Source organism: Notechis scutatus, chromosome 1, assembly GCF_049901735.1.
Source record: "Notechis scutatus isolate UNSWTSFEM ecotype Mainland chromosome 1, rNotScu1.2, whole genome shotgun sequence".
Taxonomy (NCBI): Eukaryota; Metazoa; Chordata; class Lepidosauria; order Squamata; family Elapidae; genus Notechis; species Notechis scutatus.
This window is the reverse complement of record NC_142009.1, coordinates 129,531,805-129,557,622: the sequence shown is the minus strand read 5'-3', so window position 1 is coordinate 129,557,622 and position 25,818 is coordinate 129,531,805. Positions and strand designations below refer to the sequence as shown.

General features: G+C 36.8%; 1 protein-coding gene across 1 annotated transcript in view; it reads right to left on the bottom strand.

Moving 5' to 3' along the window:
• SNTG2 (syntrophin gamma 2) overlaps nt 1–25,818 on the bottom strand; it is a 178,837-nt gene that overhangs the window by 6,047 nt on the left and 146,972 nt on the right. Inside the window, exons 12-14 of the mRNA XM_087946003.1 lie at nt 25,541–25,612; nt 19,107–19,316; nt 1,537–1,629 (exon numbers count right to left, since the gene is read on the bottom strand). Coding sequence (XP_087802129.1) covers nt 1,537–1,629; nt 19,107–19,316; nt 25,541–25,612 — 375 coding nt within the window. The remainder of the gene's footprint in view (nt 1–1,536; nt 1,630–19,106; nt 19,317–25,540; nt 25,613–25,818) is intronic.

The following is a 25,818-nucleotide window of genomic DNA, read 5'->3' as shown; positions in this document are numbered from 1 at the left end:
ATTTTGTGTTACGCTGCAGTTTCTCTAATGATGCCAGAGCACACTTCATAACTCCTTATTTGATGATGTACCCAGACAATTATGATTAAATTTATGCAGTTACTCCTACTAGCCCAGTATGTTTCTATTTCCTTGAATGTGGTAAATACTGTTTGCAACATATGAAAGGTCTTGCTGATTATTTATTTTTGAAATGCACAAGCTCTACAGCTCTGGATAGCTTACTACAAACCAACCAACCAACCAACCAAATAAATAAACCATTCAAATGAAAATAAGATTAAAACATTTAATAATCTGGAACTCAAAACGATATCCCTCTTATAGACAGAAACTCTAGTCATCTTAGTTATAATTATATGCTTATATTTTATCAGAAACTGCTCAATTAATTTGTTGATTTTCATAATTTTAGTCAATGAGCATAATAAAGACCTCCTACAACATGTTGGTATTCACCTGCACTATAGAACAGCTTCCCTGCTTATATACATATCTGGCCTCAGTTTAATTTGAATAAGACCAATGGCTATGCTTTGTATATTCTCAGGAATAATTTGCTATTAATATTTACATGGCATATGTAATAAATTAAGAAGTTTGACATATTTATTTTTATAGTATTAAATAAAGTATACGTTCATAGTAGGTCCATTACTTTTGTACTTTTCCTTCTATTTTAATGGATTTCTAGATTTGAAGTTCTGTTCTTTATATTCATGGAAGAATATGAGCTTTCTTGCTATGATTCAGCATTTCATAGATTTGTCTAATAAATTGATATAGTCAGAGCAGTATTTTATTGATCAAATGTACTGTTCTATCATTAAACATTGAGAAAGGTATTAAAGAAGTAATAATTTATTTGGAAATGAAAGTGAATTGGCTAATTTGATTTAAGTCAAGAGTTCTCCCTTTAAATTAAATTTGCTGTTTTTAAATCCAATGCATTGTTTAAATATAGCTTACTTGAAATATCCAGTAATGTTTCCCATAGCTTTTTAAATATAGTATTATACATTTATTATATTTCAAATGATTTTTTCACTATATTCATGTTAGAAAACAGCCAGTCTGATTTATTGTTCATACATTTTAGAACTTTCTTCACTATGCAATTGTTCAATATCACATTCTTTCTAGAGATGCATTTTAATCAATATATTGAGCTGTTCTGATGAGTGGTGGAAATTTTGAAGGCACATGGGAAGAACTGGAAAGAAGGAAAGAAGATTGTTTCCCCCTCTTATTAATATGCTTTCTCTGTGAAAAACAAGCATGGATCAGGGAGACATTTCCCCAATTCTCAAGGTGAGTCAGAGGAGCAGTAGGGCCATAGATTCTGAAGAACTAAATTGTTCCCAATCTATCCATAGAGTGCCCTTCTCTTTACTCAATTAAAGCAGAGCTCAGTTTCTAATCTTCCACCCTTTGAAATATAAAAATTGGAATTTTTCCCACTCCATAAATTGATATTCATATTTCCTAAACTAATAGCACAACATATTTTATATTTTATTTTCTGATACTACTTACCTTTGTTTTATTGTCAAAACATGTGAATCCCACAGTAAAATCTAAGGTGAAGCACAGACTTTCTCCTTGCCAGGAACACGTAAAAGTTTTAGACTAGAGAAGGGATAAAATATGTATTTGTTTAGTGATTTAAAGTAAAACATTGATTATAAACTGTAAGAGCTGTAATCTTTTACACTTAGAAGTTTAGTAACAATACATTGCAGTTGAATAGGAGTCAGAATCCATGTAAAATCACAGTCAAAAAGGGAGTGATATGCTACATCTGAAACATTTTTAATATCTGAGATTATTCGCACACTTTTTGACTTGGGGGTTATTTGATTTTTCACATACTAGCTGGATATCCATGCTTCACAATGAAACTTTGTGATCAGGCTATGCAGGAGCCTGGGTTTTCCTTCTTTCCTCCTTTCCCTTCCCTTCCTCCTTTCCTTTCCTCCTTTCCTTTCCATTTATCCATTATCTATCTATCTATCTATCTATCTATCTATCTATCTATCTATCTATCTATCTATCTATCTATCATCTATCTATCTATCATCTATCTAAAGTCGTTGAGACAACTTGGAGGTTTGTCTGTGTTCTCGGGTTACCTGAGTGGTGCAAATGGCTGTGGAGTTGCTAAGGTAATGGAATGTGAGGTAACAAAATGTGAGGCAACTGGCAGTTGGAAAAGAATTCTTTTCAGGTGGGGAGGGGGAGTAGAACTCCTTAGCATCAGAGCATGTTAATGACTGTATTAAGAAATACTAATGATCAGCCAATATATTAATAAGATTATATACACTGCTCAAAAAAATAAAGGGAACACAAAAATAAGACATCCTAGATCAGAATGAATGAAATATTCTTATTAAATACTTTGTTCATTACATAGTTGAATGTGCTGACAACAAAATCACACAAAAATTGTCAGTGGAAATCAAATTTAGCAACCCATGGAGGTCTGGATTTGGAGTTACACTCAAAATTAAAGTTGAAAAAAACACTACAGGCTGATCCAACTTTGATGTGATGTCCTTAAAACAAGTCAAAATGAGGCTCAGTAGTGTGTGTGGCCTCCACGTGCCTGTATGACCTCCCTACAACACCTGGGCATGCTCCTGATGAGGTGGATCCTGAGGATCTCCTCCCACACCTGGACTAAAGCATCCCCCAACTCCTGGACAGTCTGTGGTGCAACGTGGCGTTGCTGGATGGACTGAGACATGATGTCCCAGATGTGCTCAATTGATTCAGGTCTGGGAACGGGCGGGCCAGTCCATAGCATCAATGCCCTCGTCTTGCAGGAACTGCTGACACACTCCAACCACATGAGGTCTAGCATTGTCTTGCATTAGGAGGAACCCAGGGCCAACCGCACCAGCATATGGTCTCACAAGGGGTCTGAGGATCTCATCTCGGTTCCTAATGGCAATCAGGCTACCTTTGGCGAGCACATGGAAGGCTGTGCAGCCCCTAAAGAAATGCCACCCCACACCATTACTGACCCACTGCCAAACCAGTCATGCTGGAGGATTTTGCAGGCAGCAAAACGTTCTCCACGGCGATTCCAGACCCTGTCACGTCTGTCACATGTGCTCAGTGTGAACCTGCTTTCATCTGTGAAGAGCACAGGGTGCCAGTGGTGAATTTGCCAATCTTGGTGTTCTCTGGCAAATGCCAAACGTCCTGCACGGTGTTGGGCTGTAAGCACAACCCCACCTGTGGACGCCGGGCCCTCATACCGCCCTCATGGAGTCTGTTTCTGACCGTTTGAGCAGCCACACACATGTGTGGCCCGCTGGAGGTCATTTTACAGGGCTCTGGCAGTGCTCCTCCTGTCCCTCCTTGCACAAAGGCGGAGGTACGGTCCTGATGCTGGGTTGTTGCCCTCCTACAGCCTCCTCCACATCTCCTGATGTACTGGCCTGTCTCCTGGTAGCACCTCCATGCTCTGGACACTACACTGACAGACACAGCAAACCTTCTTGCCACAGCTCGCATTGTTGTGCCATCCTGGATGGCCTGCACTACCTGAGCCACTTGTGTGGGTTGTAGACTCCATCTCATGCTACCACTAGAGTGAAAGCATCACCAGCATTCAAAAGTGACCAAACCATCAGCCAGAAAGCATAGGAACTGAGAAGTGGTCTGTGGTCACCACCTGCAGAACCACTCCTTTATTGGGGATGTCTTGCTAACTGCCTCTGCTTTCCACCTGTTGTCTATTCCATTTGCACAACAGCATGTGAAATTGATTGTCAATCAGTGTTGCTACCTAAGTGGATAGTTTGATTTCACAGAAGTGTGATTGACTTGGAGTTACATTGTGTTGTTTAAGTGTTCCCTTTATTTTTTTTGAGCAGTGTATATTATATTGCATATTTTGACAGCAGCCAGAATAGCTTTCGCACAATTATGGAAAGGAGCTAATATCCCTTCAGAAGATTTAGTTATACAAAAAGTATTGGAATGTGCTGAAATGGATAAGCTCACATTGGAAATGAAAGACAAGGAGGATTCCAAATATTATGCAATATGGGATAAATGGTATGAGTGGTTAAAAACCAGATGTAAAGATTTGGAAGAAGGATTATGGTAAATAAAGCAAGAGACCTTAAGATATTATCAATGTAGATATGTAGCTGTCTGGTTGTTCCTAGGATGTATTGTAGCCACCCTTTCAGCTTAGGAGTCACAGCCCCAAGTGTTCCTACCACCACTGGGACCACTTTGGTCTTTACTTTCCACAACCTCTCCAGGCTCTGATATCTCTCTAGCTTCTCATACCCCTTCTTTATGAAGCTGTTGTCATTTGGCACCACTACATCTACCAATCACAGCTGTCTTCTGGTCCCTGTCTGCTACCATGATATCTAGTTGTTTGGCCAGTACCTATCTGAATCTAGAAATTCCACTGGATTTTCACTTATTCTCCATGGTCTTCTCTGGAATCTCCTAGTTGGACTTGGGAAGGTCTGCCTCAGACCTGGACATTTTACGTCCCCTCAGGTTGCACCTGGCCCTTTGGCTGTCCCTATCAGTCCCGTCTGAAGTCAATCAGAAATTACAAATCAGATGTAAATAAGTGTGGTGCAGGGGGCAAGAGAGGAAGCTGAGCAGATCTGGCTCTGCACAATCATTGTGCACTCCGTCAGTTGGCTGGTGGCCACAGGAGAGCAAAGAGATCAAATGGATTTCTTCATCTGAACTGTGTTCACCCTTTGCCTGGAGCAGCCTGAGGAGTTGAAGTGATGGAGTTTGAGGACATCAGATCAGGTTCAGCCCTTCACAACAATTCCAGTTTCTTATGTGGCCCTTTGGCAAAATTGTCCACCCCTGGTCTAGCCCGTATATCGCACAGATATTCCTGTACACAATACCAGCTACAGATAGTCCTAGACTTACAAAAATTCATTTAGTGATCTTTCAAAGTTACAACAGCATAGGAAAAAGTGAATTATGACTGTTTTTCACACTTAGGACGTTTGCGGCATCTCCATGGTCACATGATCAAAATTCAGCCGCTTGGCAACTGACTCACATTTGTGACCATTGCAGTGTTCTGGGATCGTGTGGTTCCCTTTTGTGACCTTCTGACAAGCAAAGTCAATATGGGAAAGCCAGATTCACTTAACAGCAACGTTGCTAACTTAACAACTGCAGTTATTCACTTAACAATGGTGGCAAGAAAGGTTGTAAAACAGAGCAATATTCACTTAACAAATGTCTCACCTAGCAATGGAAACATTGGGCTCAATTGTGGTTGTTAAGTTGAGGGCTACCTGTACTTGGTTGTGCTGTTCAGTGTACGCTATTCCTGCTGCATCTTACATCCTGCCATTATGTGGTGGACTATCTCTGAGGCCTCTCTGCACCGTCTGCCCTCAGGTCCTGTCTCGTTTGGACTTAAGTTGCCAAACTCAAATGAATTTGCATGAAGGAATTCAAATATAAATTCTCAGGTTATTTCGTAACACCCTACATGATCTATGTATTTGAGATGAACAAATCTCAGTACAGTCCAACGTCAATGTGTAATTGAATTATGTGTCACATCTATATTATGTGCCACGACACATATTAATACTTAACTGTGAATGAACAGTTTAAAAATGTGAATATCTTTCTTTTTTTCTTTTGGGATTAAATTCATTGAACCCTCAAACATTTTTTACAAACTATTCCTGGACAAATTTATTCCAAATGTAGTTGAGTTGACAATCACTAATTTTTGTAACCAGAAGAAACATTTTAACACATCAGTTAAAAAAGAAACAGTATACAGAAGATGTAAAACGCTGCAAAACTTGCAAAAAAACCCCCACCATTTTGATCTATGTGTATATTTGCAGATTTTTGTTTTCTTACCTGCATTACCTTTAACAATAAATGTTCATATATGATGAGTAGCACCTAGGAGTTGATAACAGTTTTCAATTTGAAATGCGAAAACTTTTGTCTTGAATAAATTTTATGTTTTAGGCTAAATATCTATGCAAGCATTGTTTAAAGTGTGCCCAATAATGTGAATTGGGACAACCTCGAATTAAGTAGACATGTATTAAACATTCTCAGTTTGCAAATACGTTTCTAATAACTTTTGGGCAGCGAGCTTTATGAATATAATTGACCATGATAATTGGTTTTCCTTGCACCATGAATCCTAATAACAAGGTCCTTTTTTACAGATGTTTGCACAGAACAGGATTAGGGCTTTGGCAATAGGCAAAAGAGTTTTCTAACCTTTTAAAAATATCTTGCATGTGTGGATTTGGGGCCACAAATTTAACTTAACTCAGTCATATATAGTGGCTTGGAACAAGTATAATATTTTATGCATGTGCATAACTGCAAGAAAATATCGAAAAAGCAGCTGCATATACTGTACATAGAATAAAATAACATTTAGACCTAGGTCAAAAGAAACCTTGGCAAATATGTCTTGAGGGAAACATTTAAGTACTACAAATATAGCAGTCACATGATAACTATAGGTATGTTGCTTAATGTTTCTCATACTTTGTGTGACTGCATAAATGTTAGGTTAAAAACAGGGTCTACAGGAGTGATTATAAACATTTTCTCTAGTGAATTTCTGCCCTGTTTTGTGGGTCTGCATTATTTATTTTGGTTACAGGTGCAAAAGATCCAAAATATATTCCTATTCATATATTCAGTTTTGAGACTGGTGAAAATCAAAATGTACTAACATTATGCTTTTATTAGATTTTTAAGAACTATCTTGGTTTCTTCTCTCCGGTAGTTCATACACATCTGTGCATATGATCCCCAAAATTCTGTGTGCAGGCTTTATTAGTTGTGTACATAAACACATCAATGTATATTCTTTTTTTTTCTCTTCAGAATATACATATTTCTTTGCATCCTGAGCTCTGTGGACACTAGGTTTTTTTTTTTTTTTTTGTAAACTGTGTGACAGAACTCAAGAGTTTAATATTTTGGTACCAAATATGATCCAGAAGCTTTGCCTTCAGAAATATATTTGCAATAATTATCAATTTAAGGAAAGGCTTTAAAACTACAAAGCAGATCCAGTGACCAACACTCTTGATCTAACTCTAGCTGATCCAAAATATATCATAATTATGAAATGAGTATTTCTTGTACACCTCTGTAAACAAAATCAAAATTCGTTCTTCACACTGCTCCTCAGGGCATGTAGAAAACTGTGAAACAGGCACCCTTGTCCTATATGAGTTCTTTTTGGGTCTTTTTAAAATACAAATGTGTGATTGCCATTAGCAGGGTACTATTATTGCTTTAAAAAATTATCAGTCACATATAAGCTAGAGCTGCATACCATATCTGTTTCATTGCAGCAAGACTACAAAAATTATACTGCATGACTAGAGTTATCCACAGGATCCAATGTTTAATCCAAAATGATGAAAGTGGTTTTGTGCAAAGCTCTGCTCCTTTTATATGTGGGCACAGCCAGCATTGTGGCAGCAAAGCACTATTTTCCTCCTCCTCCCCCCAATGTGAATAAAAAGATAAAAATATTAATGTAGAAGATTTTCGGACAGAGAAAAACTAAGTTAAGATCAATTTAAAAATATACCTATTGTTGGAGCAAACCAATTACTCCCCAAAATCTATCCACATGCTGTCACTCTCTAATAATTGCTTGCCATAATATATTCAGTAAAATTGTGCTATTTTAGTGCACGCACCTGCCTCTGTATATGGATGAAGGAAAATAAACAACTAAATCAAACTATATGCCTAAACTTTTTTTAAAAAATAATTGAAATGCATATAAAATCTTGCAGAGTACAAGATACAACCGATCAAAAGTGAAACAGAATAATTTTAATTTGCACATCCTTCCAGAAGTTGCTCATTAGCCCTTGAGAACCAGTTGATTTGCTCCCAGACATTGCTTGATAGAGTCTGACAGATTTCCCTACCTTTTTCACTTTTTGATTAATAAAGCACAGAGCTATCATATTTGGATAGTAAAAATCCAAATAGCCAATATATGGCAACAAAGATACGGAAAACTCTTCCTTGTTGCTCTATAGATTTTGGCAACTTAGACAAAGTAGCTCTAATCCGATACACCTTGTTCAAACAACTATTAAGAGCAGCTTTATCAGTATGCCTACTTGATCACAATACAAATCCTTTTCAAATCCCTTTTTTCTGTTCTTTGTTTGGATTAATGCAGCTGTCTAAAACTAACATAGCTGAAGCATGTATCCTCACTTAGGTTTTCCTCTGAAAGAATCAGGAATGTAAGTAGCAATATGCAGCATCAAACCAAACACTTAAATAAAATAAGGATAAGAATGGAAGCATATTGAGATAGATTTTTTTCTCTTCCTGTTGCAGATCATCTATTATTACTTTGGCTGCTTCTTTATGCAATAATTCCAGCCCAAATGCTTGTGGGCAAGTAGTAATGTAGTGTATAGGTGGTTTTTGACTTACAACAGTTCATTTAGTGATCATTCAGAATTAAAATGGCACTGAAAACAGTGACTTACAAATATTTTTCACATTTACAATCATTGCTGTATCCCTATGGTCAAGTGATCAAAATTCGGATGCTTAACAACTGGCATGTATTTATGACAGTTGCCGTGGTCATGTGATCACCTTTTGCGACTTTTGACAAGCAAAGTCAGCGGGAAGCCAGGTTCACATAACAACTGTGTTTCTAACTGAACAATTGCAGTGATTCATTTAACAATTAGGGCAAGAAAGGTCATAAAATGGGGCAAAACTCCCTTAAAAACTGTCTTACAACAGAAATTTTGGGCTCAATTGTGGTTGTAAGACAAGCTCTGTACCTGATTGTCTTCTGGGCCATAGACACATATACAATTACCTCTCTAATGACTCTATGTAGATCCCCCCACTTTCCTCACTGTGTGAAATTATGGCTCTTAAAATCTAAACACTTATTAGGGGAAGCAACACACCATATTTAGCAGGTTTTACAACAGATCATTCTCATACAGTCCAAAAGTAGCATATAATTACTGTAGCTTGCTGTGTTTAGAACTGAAATGACACACAAGTGTCATCTTATAATGAAACAGAAGAAGAGTCAGGGAGTGGATCTTTGGCAATGCTCATTACAGTATTTGTTAGGAATGTAAGTCACCTAACAGCTATTTGGGTTGGACAATATATAAACCAGGATAGATATTTTAAAAACTGTATCTTTAAGAAAATGCAAAAGTGTAATTGGGTGTGGTTTCTCAAACGGCCATAAGATGGAGCCAGAAACCTGGGTTTTTTAGTCTTAGTCTCAGAAGAAGTCTCAGCGAGTCTCTGTTCTCCTTCTGTTGGAGAATATTTGCCGTTCCTTCTAATTGACTGATATTCCTGGATTTGATGTAAGTCTGATACTGAACTGTTTTTGACACTGGACTTTGTTATTGGATTATCCCTGGACTGAAAATTGACTGACTTACCTGTGAATGATTTTGGACTGCCTGTTTTTGAACTTTGCTTAAACCTTTATGGAAGTAAAAACCTACATTTACTGTACAGTGTATCTGTGTGCTGTGTGTGTATTATTCAAACACTACTCTCAATACGTCTCCCTGTATGCACTCATTCTCCTAATGGGGAATTACCTCAACAGTATTCCTTTTGGGATTTATTTATTCAAATTTATATGGCAGCAGCTTCCCACAAAAAGCTATCTGAAGCATCAGCATTCCTTGCCTTTTTAATATATCAGAATATACAGCTGGAGACAATAGAGGTATTTGTTTGTTTGTTTGTTGTATTAGTGCCTTAATCACTGCAAAAAAACTAGATGGTGTACAAAGACAGAGAAACTATTTAAAATAGGTCAAGTCTAGCTAGGAGAAGTAGTTTGGCATTGGATTAGAAGTCATGGAATTATGAGTTTTTATCCTGCCTTAGTCATCATGCAAGCCAGCTAGCTTTGGGCCAGTCACATTCTTTCTTAGTCCTAAGAAGAAGGCAAAAAATCATTTCTGAAAGTGTTCAACTGCATGGACTTGTCTAGCTGGTTGCCAGAAGTCAAGAATGACTTGAAAACATTCACTTACAAATCTCGCCAACAATTAAAGAAAACACAAACTATCCACATCAGAGAAATGACAATAAAAATAATAGACAATAAGTGGGATCATAAGTCACTCTTTCCCTGGGTTTTTGAAGAAAAAAAAACCCCTAGATCTTGTTGACTGCTAGAATTGGGCCATAACTTCAGGAAAAATGCTATCCTCAAAGGCAGAGGGCAGTCACACAGAAGGCATGTCCTTGGGATCTCAAAGGATTTGAAATTGTTTAGCTGATGGGACCAGGAACAAGTCAACTCTGCAAGCAAGCTGATGAGCAAAAATAATAATAAAACGCTGGCTGTAAGTATTCAGGGCCCAAGTTATGAAGTCCTTTATAGGTGACAACCAGCATTTTAAATTGTATTTGGAAGCCAACTGAAAACTAGTGCAGCTCACTGATTAGTGTGTCACATGGGTGAAAAAAGATTCATCCATAACTATTTGTGCTGCTGCACGGTGGACCTGCTGGGTCTTCCAAGTGGAAGCTGATAGAACCTACTGTAATAAGGTAACTAAGGCATAATGGGGACATACCAATTCAAAAATGAGTACAGTTGGCATGCTAGATATACCTACACAAAGGTCTTTCTAGCCATAGCTGAAGTTGCTCATCAAAGAGCCAGGAAGACTCCCCAAAATTGTGTAAGATCTGGGGTAATTGAACTGAGCTGAAAAGTAGTATTGGAAATTCTCTGGAAATGAATGACCTTTGTATCCTGAGCCACTCAGCCTTCTAGGATGAACTAGGTTGCTGAGCTAGTTAGGTTGCTGGGTTTTCCCAACCAGACCCAAGAACCTCCAGGACCTAGGAAAGGATCCAGACAGCATTGCCCGTTCAGATCAGGGTCAAGATATATTCTGACAGACCTGGAATTATGCAGTGGTCTCAAGATTAAAGCTTTTTCACCCTGTGGACCAGTCTCAATGCTGTATAGACACCAAAAGCTTTGCACTTAATTAAAACACCCAGATGCAGGCACATCTGCCTTATGGTTGTAAAAATATAAAAGCACAAAAGCCTCAAGTAAGGGAAGAGGAGATTGTTGGCTGGAGATGTTTTTATACATGGATTTCATGATCCTGTGTGTTATCAAAAAGGAAAAATCAGCAGCTGGATGCCCAGCGGGAACAAGCAGGACCCAAGAGAGAGATCCGCTGAATGAATTGTAGTTTTTGAACAACAGATCAGATGTTAGTGCAGATAACTTGACAAAAAGTGCTAGAATCCAAGAAGCCCAGAAAAGAGTTATCTTTCTTTCTTTCCATTCTTCTCCCTAGAATGTCAGCAAGCTCTAAAGTGAAATCACAGAAAGAAACTTCAGGAATGAGTGAGGGACTGAATGTTACAGGTAAGGCAGTGCAAAAAGCTCTATTTGAAACTGCAAGGAATTGTGTATTGATAACTTGCAAAAGTGATTGTATATATTAATTGTCACTGTAAATAGAGAACTGTATATGGAAAATTCATGTCCAGTTTTCCCATCCTCCACCTTAATGATATTGATTGATGCATGACCCAAGCTAACCAATGACTTCACTCACCAATGACTTTAGAGAGAGTTCCAAGTCCTAAAAAAATCCTACAAAGCAAGATTTCAGGCTTCATGTTTTCTATTGATTAACACTGAGTGGGATAGAAGAAGGAGAAAGAAGGAACACCGGTGAAACATAGAGGCAACCACTCCCAACTTTTGGACATGATTCAAAATAAAACTACCATCAATGGTATTATCCACTGGCTAGGAGCAGATAGGACCAAGAAAGACACACCAACTCTATTCTGCTGTTCCCAGAGTTAAAGCACATACCATTACCCAGCTGATTTGAAGTGAATACTAAGTACCAATTAAAGAAGATGAGCATGGGTTTAAAATTAGAGGAAGAAACTTCAATAACTGCATGTATGCTAATGACACTATTCTGATAGCTGAAAATGCAAATAATTTGCAAGCTCTGGTAATGAAAGGAGTATAATGAAAACATTGTTTTTTTCTTCTTCTGTTCAATCTTGTCCGATTCTTGGAGATTGTTTCTGCAGTTTTCTTGGTAAGGTTTTTTCAGAAGTGGTTTGCCATTGCCTTCTTCCTAGGGATGAGAGAGAATGACTGGCCCAAAGTCATCCATTTGGCTTTGTACCTAAACAGTCTCCTGGTTTCTAGCTTACTGCTTTAACCACTACACCAAAATGGCTCTCTTAGTGAAAATACAGGCTAAGGTTAAATATAAAGAAGACAAAACTAATGACAACAAGTACAGCAACCAACCTAAAATTTGGCAATGAAGATACTGCAATAGTGGACAGTTTCTGCCTTTTGTGATCAGTTATTAAACAATGAAGGAACCAGCATACAAGAAACATGCTGCAGACTAATACTTGGTAGTACAGACGTGAAGACCTTGAGAAAGATACTCAGATGCTAGGATGTATCTTTACGTACAAAGATGAGAGTCATGTATGCAGTGGTTTTTCTGTGATTTTCTATGGAAGTGAAAGGTGGACTTTGAAGAAGGAAGATTAAAAGAGGACTGACTGCTTTTGAACGTTGGTGTTGTTGAACTTTGGAGAAGGCACCTGAGAATAAACCATGGACAGCCAAGAAAACAGACAAATTGATCATAGAACAAATCTTACTTGAGGCACAAATGTTGAAACTATCGAAGTTTTTGGACATGTTATATGAAGAGAGTTAGCTCTCTGGAGAGGTGGGAAATGTGGAAGGAAAGAGAAAAAGAGGATTCCCATCAACAAGGGAAGCAGAGAAGACTTGGACTTTGGAAGCAGAGAAGACAAAGGTGGACTTTGAAGAAGGAAGACTAAAAGAGGACTGACTGCTTTTGAACGTTGGTGTTGTTGAACTTTGGAGAAGGCACCTGAGAATATACCACGGACAGCCAAGAAAACAGACAAATTGATCATAGAACAAATCTTACTTGAGGCACAAATGTTGAAACTATCAAAGTTTTTGGACATGTTATATGAAGAGAGTTAGCTCTCTGGAGAGGTGGGAAATGTGGAAGGAAAGAGAAAAAGAGGATTCCCATAAAAAGGGAAGCAGAGAAGACTACACCATTTTAAGACCTAAAGGAGTTGGTAGAGGTTAGATCATCCAGAAAAAAAATCTATGGTAAGTAACTGCTAATTGTTGACATTGACTTAATGGCACGCAATAATAATCTTAATATATTTTGGCACTCTGATTACACTATATCGTTCCTACATGTTATATTCTAGATAGTGGTAGAAAATACCCTATTTTCCATTTCAATATAGCTGAAATGTTTCATGTTGCATACAACCTCACTACAGTATATGTTCTAATATCCTGTAACTGATGAAAAATTCAAGTAAGTTTCAAATTAGCAAACAAATAAAGAAGTTTACTTTTGAGACATAAGATGTGTACTACATCTGTGTACTAGGAGCTTCTAAAATTAGAGTGGAAACAAACTGGATTTCATAATGGAGAAAGAAATGACTGAGAAACCTGAATTTGTAATATGCTCCTATGCATAATGAAAACAATCTAAACCTTAATTGTGTAATTAAAGTCGTTCTTCTAGGAACAAACAGATCATTATCTTCTAATGACCACATACATCTGGTCTTATTTAACTGCTATTCATATCTCACCAAGTTTATAGAACCTATTACCCAGTTTTATTTTCTTTAGTTTTCCTAGGAAGAGAGTTAAATATCTTTTCCTCCAAAAAGCAAAATATGTAACCTTGCCTGGATTTATCATTTGCTATGTCTTAACTATTATGAATTTAAAGTTAGAAGCATCAACATTTTGACAAGAATATAACAAGATGTCAGCTTAGGCAGAATTCAGTGTTGTATGATATAGTGACATTGATTAACTGACATGATCAAAACAATTTTGGCAAATCTCAGAGCGTGTCTTTCATAGTTAAATATGCAAAGAGAGTTCAATTGTGATGATCATATATTAGTTTTTTAAAAAGGGTGTGCTTGATTTTCCTATAAAGATCTGATGTTAAAATGACATCTAGAAGTCATCCTGGATTTAAAAAAAGAATCCTGAATTAGATCAACTAAGTGGGATCACATTTGATATTTTTAATTAGATTTACATTAGGAGATCTGCCTGTTTAAACCTTATGATTCTAAATTTTTAATTGTTGATATCAGCCAAACATAATTAATACCATAATTCTAAGGGACAGTTAGAAGGGGTTTAGAAAAAGCTATCAGTTATATAGATTTATAGATACAGGCAGAGAAGGTATTCAGCAGGTTCTGACCAGTTCTGGAAAACTGGTAAGGGAATTTTTGAGTAGTTGGGAAAACCGGCAAATACTCCCTCTGACTGGCCCTGCCCTATCTATTCTCTGCCTCCCGAGTCCCAGCTGATTGGCTGGGTCTTCTTTTGTTGCCCTGCACAGGAGAACGGAGCTGGAAAGCAGGTTAGTGGGGTGGGGGAGAATGGGATTTTGCAGTAACCTTCTTCCAAGAGTGGGGTGGGAATGGAGATTTTACAGTATTCTTTCCCCTGCTAAGCCCACCAAGCCACACCCACCAAGCCACACTATGCTCACCAAGCCATGCCCACAGAACCAGTAGTAAAAAAATTTGAATCACACCACTGGATACAGGTTGTCCTTGACTTGCGACTGATCACTCAGTGGCTATTCAAAGTTACAGCAGACCCCCCTAAAAGCTACTTATGACCTGGTTTCAAAGATATGGCCGTTGCACTGTCCCTGCAGTTATGTGAATAAAATTTAGGTGCTTAGCAATCTGCCTCCATTTATGACTGACTGCAGAGATGCTATAGTGACCACCATGGCTTTCTCTCCCCCCATCATTGCAGCCGCTCCCAAAATGGCTTCTTCTTCTGGGACAGAACCACGTGGCCAACAGGGAAGCTGAAGGGGAGAGAGGCCTGTTCTCTTTCCTCAACACAATCTCTGGAGCATTCAGGAGATCTTCAGAAGATAAGTGACTGTTGGGTGATAGGAGCTGGAGAGGAAGGTATGGGACCCAGTGAGTCCATTATTTGACAGCATAAAATATAAATATATTTTATACAGGTAATCCTCTATTTACAAACATTTGCTTAGTGACCTTTTGAAGTTACAGAGGCACTGGAAAAAAATGGACATGCTCATTTTTCATATTTATGATCGTTTTTCACACTTGTGACCATTGCAGCATCAGGATCCTCAAGGTCATGTGATCAAAATTTGGACATTTGACAATCGGTTCAGGTTTCTGATGGTTGCAGAATCTTAGGGCCATGTGAATCACCTTTTGCAACCCTCTGACAAAGTCAATGGAGAAGCCAGATCCACTTAACGAACTGTGGCATTAACTTAACGATCGCAGCGATTCACTTAACAATTGTGGCAGGAAAGGTTGTAAAAATGAGGCAAAACTGCCTTAACAATTGTCTCGCTTAGTAACAGAAATTTTGGGCTCAAGTGTGATCGTAAGTCAAGGACTCCCGATATTTAAAATATAAAAGACAGCAAGCCCGAGGTCTGTGGGGACTCAAGGGGAGCACAGTGTACTTCAGTGGTTGGGAGAGATCTTGGAAACCTGGGACAGGTGGGCCTGGGTCTAAGCTAGGTCTCCCACACTGTGATCCACTGAGTGATCTGCTGGATGCTTAATAACCCCATCGGGGAGAGCAGGGATGGGGTTTGTCAAGTGAGATAATCACAGGACCCTCACAACTTGCAACCATAATGGCCAAGTTCCATTATGATTCTAGGTTGAGGCCCATTTGGACGGATTTAAACTATCTGTATTGCAAGCAGTGAAATAATTAATTCTGAAATCCTTTTAAGATAAACTCCTCTCCACTTATCATAGATACTGAAGGAATGCAGTAGAAAAGGAGGTAACACGTAGAAAGAATACTTGTCTTGCACGTTACCAAACTTTTATAAAAAGAGTGGGGAGGAATCACGGGAGGGGTTTCTTATACTGAATCTCTGAAGACTTTCCGAAGTCTTGTGATGAACTGCAAATTATAATTAGCTCCAAGTTGCTTACAAACCACCTTCAAAGGTTGTTGAGAGGAATCAAATCTAAACTATAGAAATCTCATCTTAAATCTTTTATGGAACTTCAATTTGGATTATAGTTGCCAACAATAAAATTACCCAATTGCAGGTGAAAATTTTAAGAGTTCTTTTAATGGTTCCAAGTTGTGTTCCAAATTCTGATATTCTCATAGAAATTGGGTCATGCCCCGTGAAAATAAAAGATAGGCAAAGTACAATTATATTTTTATTTCTGTGATAGTTTTTCAAAAACAAGGGAATATTGCTGTCTGACATCCCAAATAATTTTTATTTAGATACGTAGTTTGAACTGGTAAACCAAAAGATTGATCAGACTCATATTAATCTTGATTCTTTGTTTTCCAGAGCATGACACTGAAATATTATTGTATTACACAAATATCATTTGACAATTCAGTGCAGAAGTTAATGGGAAACACCACAGTTCCATGTACAGCCTTCATCTTTAGAAGCAATTTCAATTATGCTTTTCTGCTCCCTATATATTGTAGCAGTTTACATTTAAAAAAATATGCAATAACTTTTGTGTTGCTGTCAAACTTGTTTTTAGTGGATTTCAAAAGACTATCATGTCTCCCAGATTTTGTCCCTGTAATGATACTGACTTTGAACCTGTAGGTCATGTTTTATTGTGTTATAAATTTTACAATGGATCTTAAACAAGTTCTTTATTAATAAATGTTTTCTGTAATATTTATCACTATATTTTATCTGTTAAACTGTTTTACCATAGGCCAAAATTTAAATTTATCTATAATTTGCTCTTTGGATCTTTTGGCTAATAATATTAAAGTTGAAAACAAAAAAATAATTTTAATAATTAAAAATAGTTTAATAGTGGACATTGCAATACCTGGGCACAGCAGAAGAGAAGAGAAAGAAATGGAGAGAATCACAAAATACAAAAATCTACAAATAGGACGACTGTGGCAAAAGAAAGCAAAGACAGTACCAATACTATTAGGTGCCTTGGGTGCAATCCCAAAACATCTGAAACATGACTTGAACAACATCACCATTGACAAAATCACCATCAATCAGTTGCAAAAGGCCGTTTTACTTGGAACAGAATATATCCAATATCTTAAATATTATTAAACAACATCTGACTATCCCAGGTCTTTGGCAAGGACTTGATAGGTGGTCAAAAATGCCAAATCTAGTCTAAACAACTGACTAACTCTGTGACCCACCATAACAGAATTGAAAATTGGAAAAAAAAAGTAATTATATTCTTTTTCTTCAGAACATGTCAATAATATTTCAGAAATATTTAAGACTATGTTTGTATGTGTGTGTACATATCACAGTTTTTTTTTAATTTATGGAGATTACTTGTAAAAGCCATGAAAATGAGATCAATAACAGTATTCTGAAACAACTGCAGCAAAGTGACAATGAAGTTAGAAGAAAAGTACATTAATCAAGGTTGCTATCGATAAATTTGTCATTTACTGTGGGAATTCATATTAAGAAAGTACCATAAATTTCAATTTCCCTTATGAAGAATGCCAGGCTGAGGTGCGGTAAATCTATGAATTAATATTTTTAACTGACCCATAAAATTGGAGTTAACATTAGGCTTAATTAATAAATTGCTAGTTTTGTTCTCCACCAAAGAGCTGAGTTTTATAAAGGAATACTTTTACAGAAATATATCAATTTCTGAAGATATCTACTGTTGGAAAAAGAACACTGAAGCACGTTGTTCTCTGAGTCCAGTTTTTATTTTACTTTTTGTATCTGTGTGTGTGTGTGTGTGTGTGTGTGTGTGTGTGTGTGTGTGTGTGTGCGCGCGCCATTGAGTCAACATTAATTTCTGATTAATCCCTACAGTTTTCTAAGCAAGATTTTGAAGGTGGTGTTCCATTGCTGCAGTGGTGGGATTCAAATTTTTTTACTACAGGTTCTGTGGGTGTGGCTTGGTGGGCATGGCAGGGGAAGGATACTGTAAAATATCCATTCTCATCCCACTCCAGGGGAAGGATACTGCAAAATCCCCATTCCCTCCCCACCCACTAACCTGCTTTCCAGCTCCATTCTCCTGTGCAGGGCAACAAAAGAAGACCCAACCAATCAGCTGGGACTTGGGAGGCAGAGAATAGATGGGGGCGGAGCCAGTCAGAGGTGGTATTTGCCAGTTCTCCAAACTATTCAAAATTTCCACTACCGGTTCCCCAGAACTGGTCAGAACCTACTGAATACCCACCTCTGTATTGCTGGCTTTCTGGGGCTGAGAAAGAATGACTGGCCCAAGGTTCTGCAGCTGACTTTGCTGTCTAAGCGAGACTAGAATTTAAGATCTCCTGGTTTTTAGCTTGATACTTTAACTGCTACACTAAATTGACTCTCAGTATTGTTTTACTTACGTTCTTAGTATTTGTATTTTAATGTTATGTTTTACCTGTCTACTTGCAATAGTTTTCCAAAAACATTTGGAAGGCACACATTCCTCTACATAAAGCAACATCTGCTCTGAAGAAGAGGCAGTTTCTTTGATAACCTCTAGAAGACAGCAGAGGAAAGGGAAAATAACTAAAAAAATTCACTCTATTCTATTGACAGATGTCTTGTATCAACAGAAGAGCATCTATTGGATAATTCATTTGTCAGTATCAAATTTTATAATATATTGCAATTGTGATACTAGTACTTTCCTCAACTATAAAGAGCTTACTGCTTATAAGCAGTATCCTAAATGACAGGAAGTGACCTTCCTATAATCTTCTCGGCTATCCTTACCACTCTCTGAATGGACTTTCTTTCTGAGGCACTGCATCCACCAACTTATTAAATACTAAGTTTGAACAATCCTATCCTTGTCTAAATGTGTATGTATCTCTCTCCCCATGCACACATACATATAGGCAGGGCTCATACAAAATTTTAATACAAAACATATATAACATACATTATATATTTATTCAAGTGGCAGATGTATTTTTCCCTATTACTTACCCCTGTTCTCTGAACTTCCAAAAAGATTGCTCTTTGAAATGATTTCTCCCATATTGCCAGCTCACTTCCTTGTTCCACATTAAAGTAATGACTCTTGCCATGTCCAACCACAACACTGAAACAATATGGCCTCTGGTTTTCAAGCTCATAGTCTTGGTGAATACCCAAATATAAATTTGCTTGTAGCCAACAGTCATTATTGAGCCAGAGCTGAAAGATATATTTTTGAAGATATTTCATCTAAAGTAGAACAAGAATAATTTGATCCTGTAGAAATAAGTCATTGACGTTTGGGAGTCAGCCTTCTTGCATCAGAATCATGCTGATATTTCACATTGTTAAATTGAGAAATTATAGTGGCTCTCTTTCTTCCACAGCCTCTTTTCATTTTTCCCCCAAAGCAGGAATTTCCAGTTCTAATCAGTTCTAATCTACCTATCTGTTTATCAATCACATGCTAACACCATCCATTAACATCTGAATAGCCTAGATCAGTGATGGCTAACCTATGACACGCATGTCACTTGTGACACGCCGAGGCACTTTGACTGACACGCCTGTTAGTGTGGGGAAAACCTGCACATTTAGAGGCTGCCTGTGCTCTGCTCCAATCCCTGCTCCCTGCTTGTTGCGTGGAGGCGTGGTGTCACCGCTGCCACAAGATCTTTGCAGCAGAGAACCAGTTTTAACCGCCATAAACTGAGGTTTGTCAGTTTCATTACCCCAGGAACGCTACAGGAGGAAAGGAGATCCATGAGGTTCACAGCCCTGTAAGGTGGCCTTCTGATCCCCACATCCTGCACCTGCAGCCCTGAGACCAGGGAGACGAGTTTCACAGCCCTGTGTGATCACCCCAGCCCAGTCCGTCATAAACCAAATTATTGATATTTCTTGAAGTGACACACGACCCGAGGAAGGCTACACTTTTTCCCGATTTCGACACACCAAGCTGAAAAGGTTAGCCATCACTGGCCTAGATCTCTGCTAAAAGAGAAAATGTCCTGATCCTGGTGGCTTTCATTCATTTGATTTGCCCTACATGTTGGAAAATAACAAGCATCAGCATCAGAAAGTCATATGTTGACTAGACTGAGGCACATCAGATTAATAAATAAATTCCTACTGCTGTAACATTTCATGCAGAGGAAGGTGAAGAGGGAAGAAAAGAATGCAATGGTGTGTTCAGATATCCTTCTAGGCAGTTCTCATTTCAACAGCAGAGACAGGCTGAGACCCTTAGTTAGCACCTGTCTCCAAGTGATACATTTATAATCAATATAACTGGTTAGTGGGACTTGACTCATTTTCTGCACACAATACTGAAATTGTAGAATGGGAAAAAGTATGAATATAAATCTTTACTGGAAAATGAAACAATATATTAATCCTGATGCAACAGTATATTCTTGACCCAAGAGATCTACTTTATTTATTTAAAATGGAAAAGGGAACCTTTAGCCCAAGGGCCACATTAAATCTGCACATGTCTGAGATATACTACTGAAGCCTTCTTTGCCAGAGCCTTTTCTGCTTAGCTTGAAAGCAGCAGTCAGAGCATAAGGAAAACTGAGTACCAGCTAGTTAAAAAAAAGTCTAAATATCTTGTAGAAAATGAAGTTTCTCCTTTCAGACTGCTACTATTTTTTAAAGCTGCATAGAAGGCAATCTTAAAATATTCCCGAATAATTGCAAAATAGTTTAAAATTACCACCATTACAACTATAAAGCAGCTGATTTTAATCTAAGCAAAGATACATTCGACAGAACTTCACTGTCCAATTGAAATTAGTGGAGTACAGATGTGATGGAAGGAATGCTAAGTAAGACGAGCAAATCTGTAGGCCATTTCTAAAATGGGATGAATAGTAACATGCTGCTAATTCAGATGTGATAAATACTGCTTAATTAGAATGAACATCTAATTTATGATGATAAAATGACAAATAGCAAGACAATAACATGAAGATACTGTATATTTACACTCATACGTGTTTGCATTAACACTGTTGCTTGGAGCAAACAAAATCTTCATGCTGATTGATTTTAATAAAAAGTATCCTTTTTAAGAAACTACCCATATAAATCAGGTAAATCAAGAAAGCCAAGGTCTTAATTATAAGTTGTAATTACTATTACAGATTACTTTATTTAAACATGTTCATAATCAGGTAACTGTACAGCAGCATTGCTGGGAAAATTTACTATTAATGAAAAACTATTAAATAGTGGAATTACTTAATCCATTTAACTGAAAAAGCCTAAAATATTAGATGTCAATAAGAAAAAAACAGATTTAGTTCATCTCAGTATTAATATTATGTATATACACAGAGAGAAGTGTTGTTCAATGTTGATATATAATGTGCCACTTCTACATGAATAAATAAAAGTCACGTATTATGAATATTTATGCTCTTCACTTCCTATATGGAAAATAATTTCAATATGTTAATTGCAAATATCATAAATGAAATTATATAATGTTAAAAATTAGAACTGAGAGTTCAGTACAATCTATGACCACCATGTTATAATTTTTTTAGAGTGTATGCCTCTCTTTGGGTTAATATTGTTCAATTCATATTTCACCAGCTCAGATTCTGATAGTGTGTGACTTGGCACTGAAAAAAAGTTAAGTAAGATGTTTGCCAAGCTGGAGAAGAAATTGTTCATTTCTACATCCCAGTGTTACATTTTTTTAAATTAGATGCAGTTTATGGACTTGTAGATGTGAAATGATTTTGAAAATGAACTCACACTTGGAACTTTTCACTTGTTATGACAGGACTTTATCCAACTGAAACACTAGGTTTGATTTCTAAAACCAAGAACAAATCAACTTCCAAATTACTTGAAGCCATATTTCCAGTATTTCCAATTTTTCAGTTTTAAAGTGCCATGCTTTTGGAAAAAGGACAGAAAAGAGACTCATTCCTACTTCCAGGCCCCGTTACATGAAGCATATGCTTGCTAACTTAAGGCCAAGGCCTTAGGAATGATGAAAAGGAGGAATTTATGAAAAATTATAAATAGAAACAAAATAAATATTACAAGTTGACCAATCCTGATGACCCTTAATGATAAAGATTGTCAGAATGAAGCTTAACAATATATGATAATGAATAGCAAACTCCAGTAGCAGAGACCTATGTATGTTCATTTAGACTTAAAACGACTTTTACTATTCACTGGTTTTAAAACACTCGTAAAGTAATGATGCAGTAAAGAATCTATTAGTCTGGAAATGTTGCTAATAATGAATGTTTCCAACATTCCTCACCACTGACTACATTGGGGCCACTCAAATTAATAAACTCAGCAAAATTTAGGAGGCAGTAGGCCGCAATTTCTCCCTCCAGATACTCAGTTGTCTGGAATATATTTGGAAAAATAAATTTGCAGTGTTGTCTATTCTATAGATGTACTGTAGCCCCTGTATACATGTTTCTGAATAATACTAAATACTATATGATATGATATTAAGGATTAGAATGCATTCTAGTTTGTACATGGGAGCAGGGGTGGGATTCTACTTCGGACTTATTTGGGAGAATCCCTTGCTCCAACGATCAGCTGGCAGCGAACCAGTTTGCTGTGACGAGCATGTGGGCCTGCCTGCCCCTGCTCTTTCCTGTGCTTTATTTCCTTTTTTTAGAGCACAGCTGATTCGCATGGCAGAGCATTTTGCCACACCACAGCTGCTTTATTCACAGAGACTGCTGTAGAAGGAAAGTATTAGAGCTTTTTAAAATATGGAGCACGCGCGAAACACGCGATCCCCAAATCGGTTGTTTTACTGGTGGAATCCCACCCCTGCATGGAAGGGCTACAAATTATTATTTGGGGAGAGTCATGGGGCAGGGAAGAGAACCATTAGCCATGGAATATTCATGTGAATGTACTAATGATAAGATATGCCAATTTAATAAAGACAAATCATCAATGGGTTTAGTAGAATAGGTGGCATCACCTGGCTGAGTTAGAAACTAGTAATAGCTGGATGCAAGACTAACAGGGACATCAGCTAGAGTAAGAAGTGAAAAAAATATCTCAGAAAAAATCAATCCAAACAACTTTTGTACTGTTATCTAGAAAACTGTTTGAATGTTTATTTTTTTTATTTTTTTTTATTTTGTCAAAAGCTTACAATAGAAATAAGAATAAACATAAGTTTAAATATAAGAAATAGGAACTAATAATTGGGGACAATAGGACTAATAATTGGGGACAATACAGACCTTTTAGGAATGGGGTGAGGTCAATAGAGGTTAGTTTGAGGGTAAAGGAGTGGAGGTTTGAGCAGGTGACAACAGAATCAGGTAGTGAGTTCCAGACATTGACCACTCTGTTGCTGAAATCGTACTTCCTGCAACCAAGTTTAGAGTGGTTTACATTAAGTTTATATCTGTTGTGTGCTCTTGTGTTGTTGTGGTTAAAGCTGAAATATGTCCATAAAGACATCAGGAGTCAACCAATACTTGAAGGACCCTTTACCTCTAGTGGTCAATAGCAGGAGAATTATGGGGAGAACAGATTCCCAGAGATTTAGTGCACTGCAAATTCATGACTGGTAGAGAAACGAAAGACCATAATATATATTGTTGACCTGCCAATGAAAAATTCCACAGCTAGAGAACCTCTACAACTGCCTGCAAAGAGCTGGGGGGAGGGGCAGTTGGAGATATTCAAGGTCCCCCAGGAATTCAATCAAATGGTCTGTGGAGGATACATCAACTTCTCACTCAGAACAGAAAACAGCTTAAAAGAGTAAATGGAATCTTTGAATTTGTAATGGGGAAGCCTTAATCTTTTTTGAAAACCACATTTATCCCAACTTAATTGATTTGCTCTAAGTTTCCTTCATTATCATTTATACTGAAATGTTAACAGAACAGAGGCTAGAGTTGCACACTGACGCTTTTATTTTCAGTTAATATATTCATGAAGACTGACAATTCAGTATTCATTTATTAAAATGTCAAAAACACAAAGTACTGAATCCTGAGCAATTTATTTCCATTTTTCTTCACTCACCAAAATAACATCCAGTGTTAGAATTTGCTTTTACTATGTAGTTTTTAAAATTAACTTTCCCAAAATATCTAGGCAGTCAGGAAGTATGAAACAATACAGAAAATTATGTATATTTTTTAAGAGGTCAACTGATCTATTAATGGCCTCTGAAGCATTCATGGGGAAGCAGCTTTGAAGAGGAATTGCTAATACTCCAAGTATAAAGTTTAATTTTTCATTTTCCCTTTATAAATCTAAAATCTAAAAGGTCAGCAAACAATTTTACATTTTTTTTTTGTAACTTAAGTTTCCAGGAGGTTTTCATCAGGTTAAGTGGTAAAAGAAACCCAGAAAAAAAGAACAGAATGGAGGAGTATTGTTGATATTAACTGTTTTACTGTTTTGCAGTCTTAGATAATTTATTTGAAATATATCATGCAAGGTAGGTGATATTAGTTGTAATATTATCAAGTTACATCCATCCAAATAATGACAAAATAATTGTTGATTTTCCTCCTTTTTTTCTGGAGTTTTCATAATCACACTCGATGAAAAGCTTTTGGAAACTAAGTTTGCAATCATTACACAAATGTCTTGCCTCAATATGAATTTTGTATTATTTTAATGCTGTACAAAACATTTTATTTGAAATGTTCCAATTCAAAATGCTGTGTTCCAATTTTAAAAGCTGTTTCTGGCTTTATCATAAGAATCCTGATATTCTTATGAACTTTCCAGAAATGTTTGAACTATTTTAATTAGTTTTCACTCTCATTGAGATCAGAAATAGAAGTTTTGAAGTCAAATAGGAGAATTATGCATTTAAAGCATTTCAGACTTGAAACATTTTACACATTCCTAATTTTTCTCCATTCCTGATCAGCATGGCATTTTTACATATTATTTTATGAAGATTCCTACTCTGTTTGTTTTTAATGGTAACACTTTACATATATGCATGATTTAAACAAGATAAGTATCTAAATTAAAATAAAAAGCAGATATGACCATGGAACATAAAATCCAAAGCAATCCATAGATGATGTGATGGTTTAAATCATCAATATTATCACATGGATTACAAATGATGTAATTCAGAAAATGTTCTGTCTTTTCTACTGGAAAATCTATCCTGTTTATTTTGATTGGCAACTATTCTGTCACTTCTTCAATCTACATGAGACCCTTTTTCCTGGAAATACCATCAACAGTGAGAAATTTTGCATGAAACATTTTTTTAGGACAAAGCTGAGGACAAAACTACCAGATCAAAGTGATAAAAAAGGGCAATGTCACTTTCGCATTATACAAATCCACAATAATTTACTGTTAATATTGGCTAAATTTATTCTAAGTTTTCTTCAGTAAATAATTAACATAATATTCTATATTGAATATTTTATTATTCATAACTTACCTACCTTGTGAATTTTAAATAGAACCTCACAGAGGTTATACGTTTTTTCAGCTCGTATCCAGTCTAATGTGCTTACCTGTACAGCCAAAAGAAAATGTTATTACAGTTTCATACTTTTTTTGCTTAACAAAAAATTATCCTGCTATTATATATAGGTTTTTTTTTCCATTTCTTTGAAAAATTGTTAATCTATTCATTTGTATACACTAGTTAGCTGAAAGCTGTGCACTAAGTTCTTTCAACAAGAGATGAGCATGAAGTTAGAAACTAGTATTTGTAATG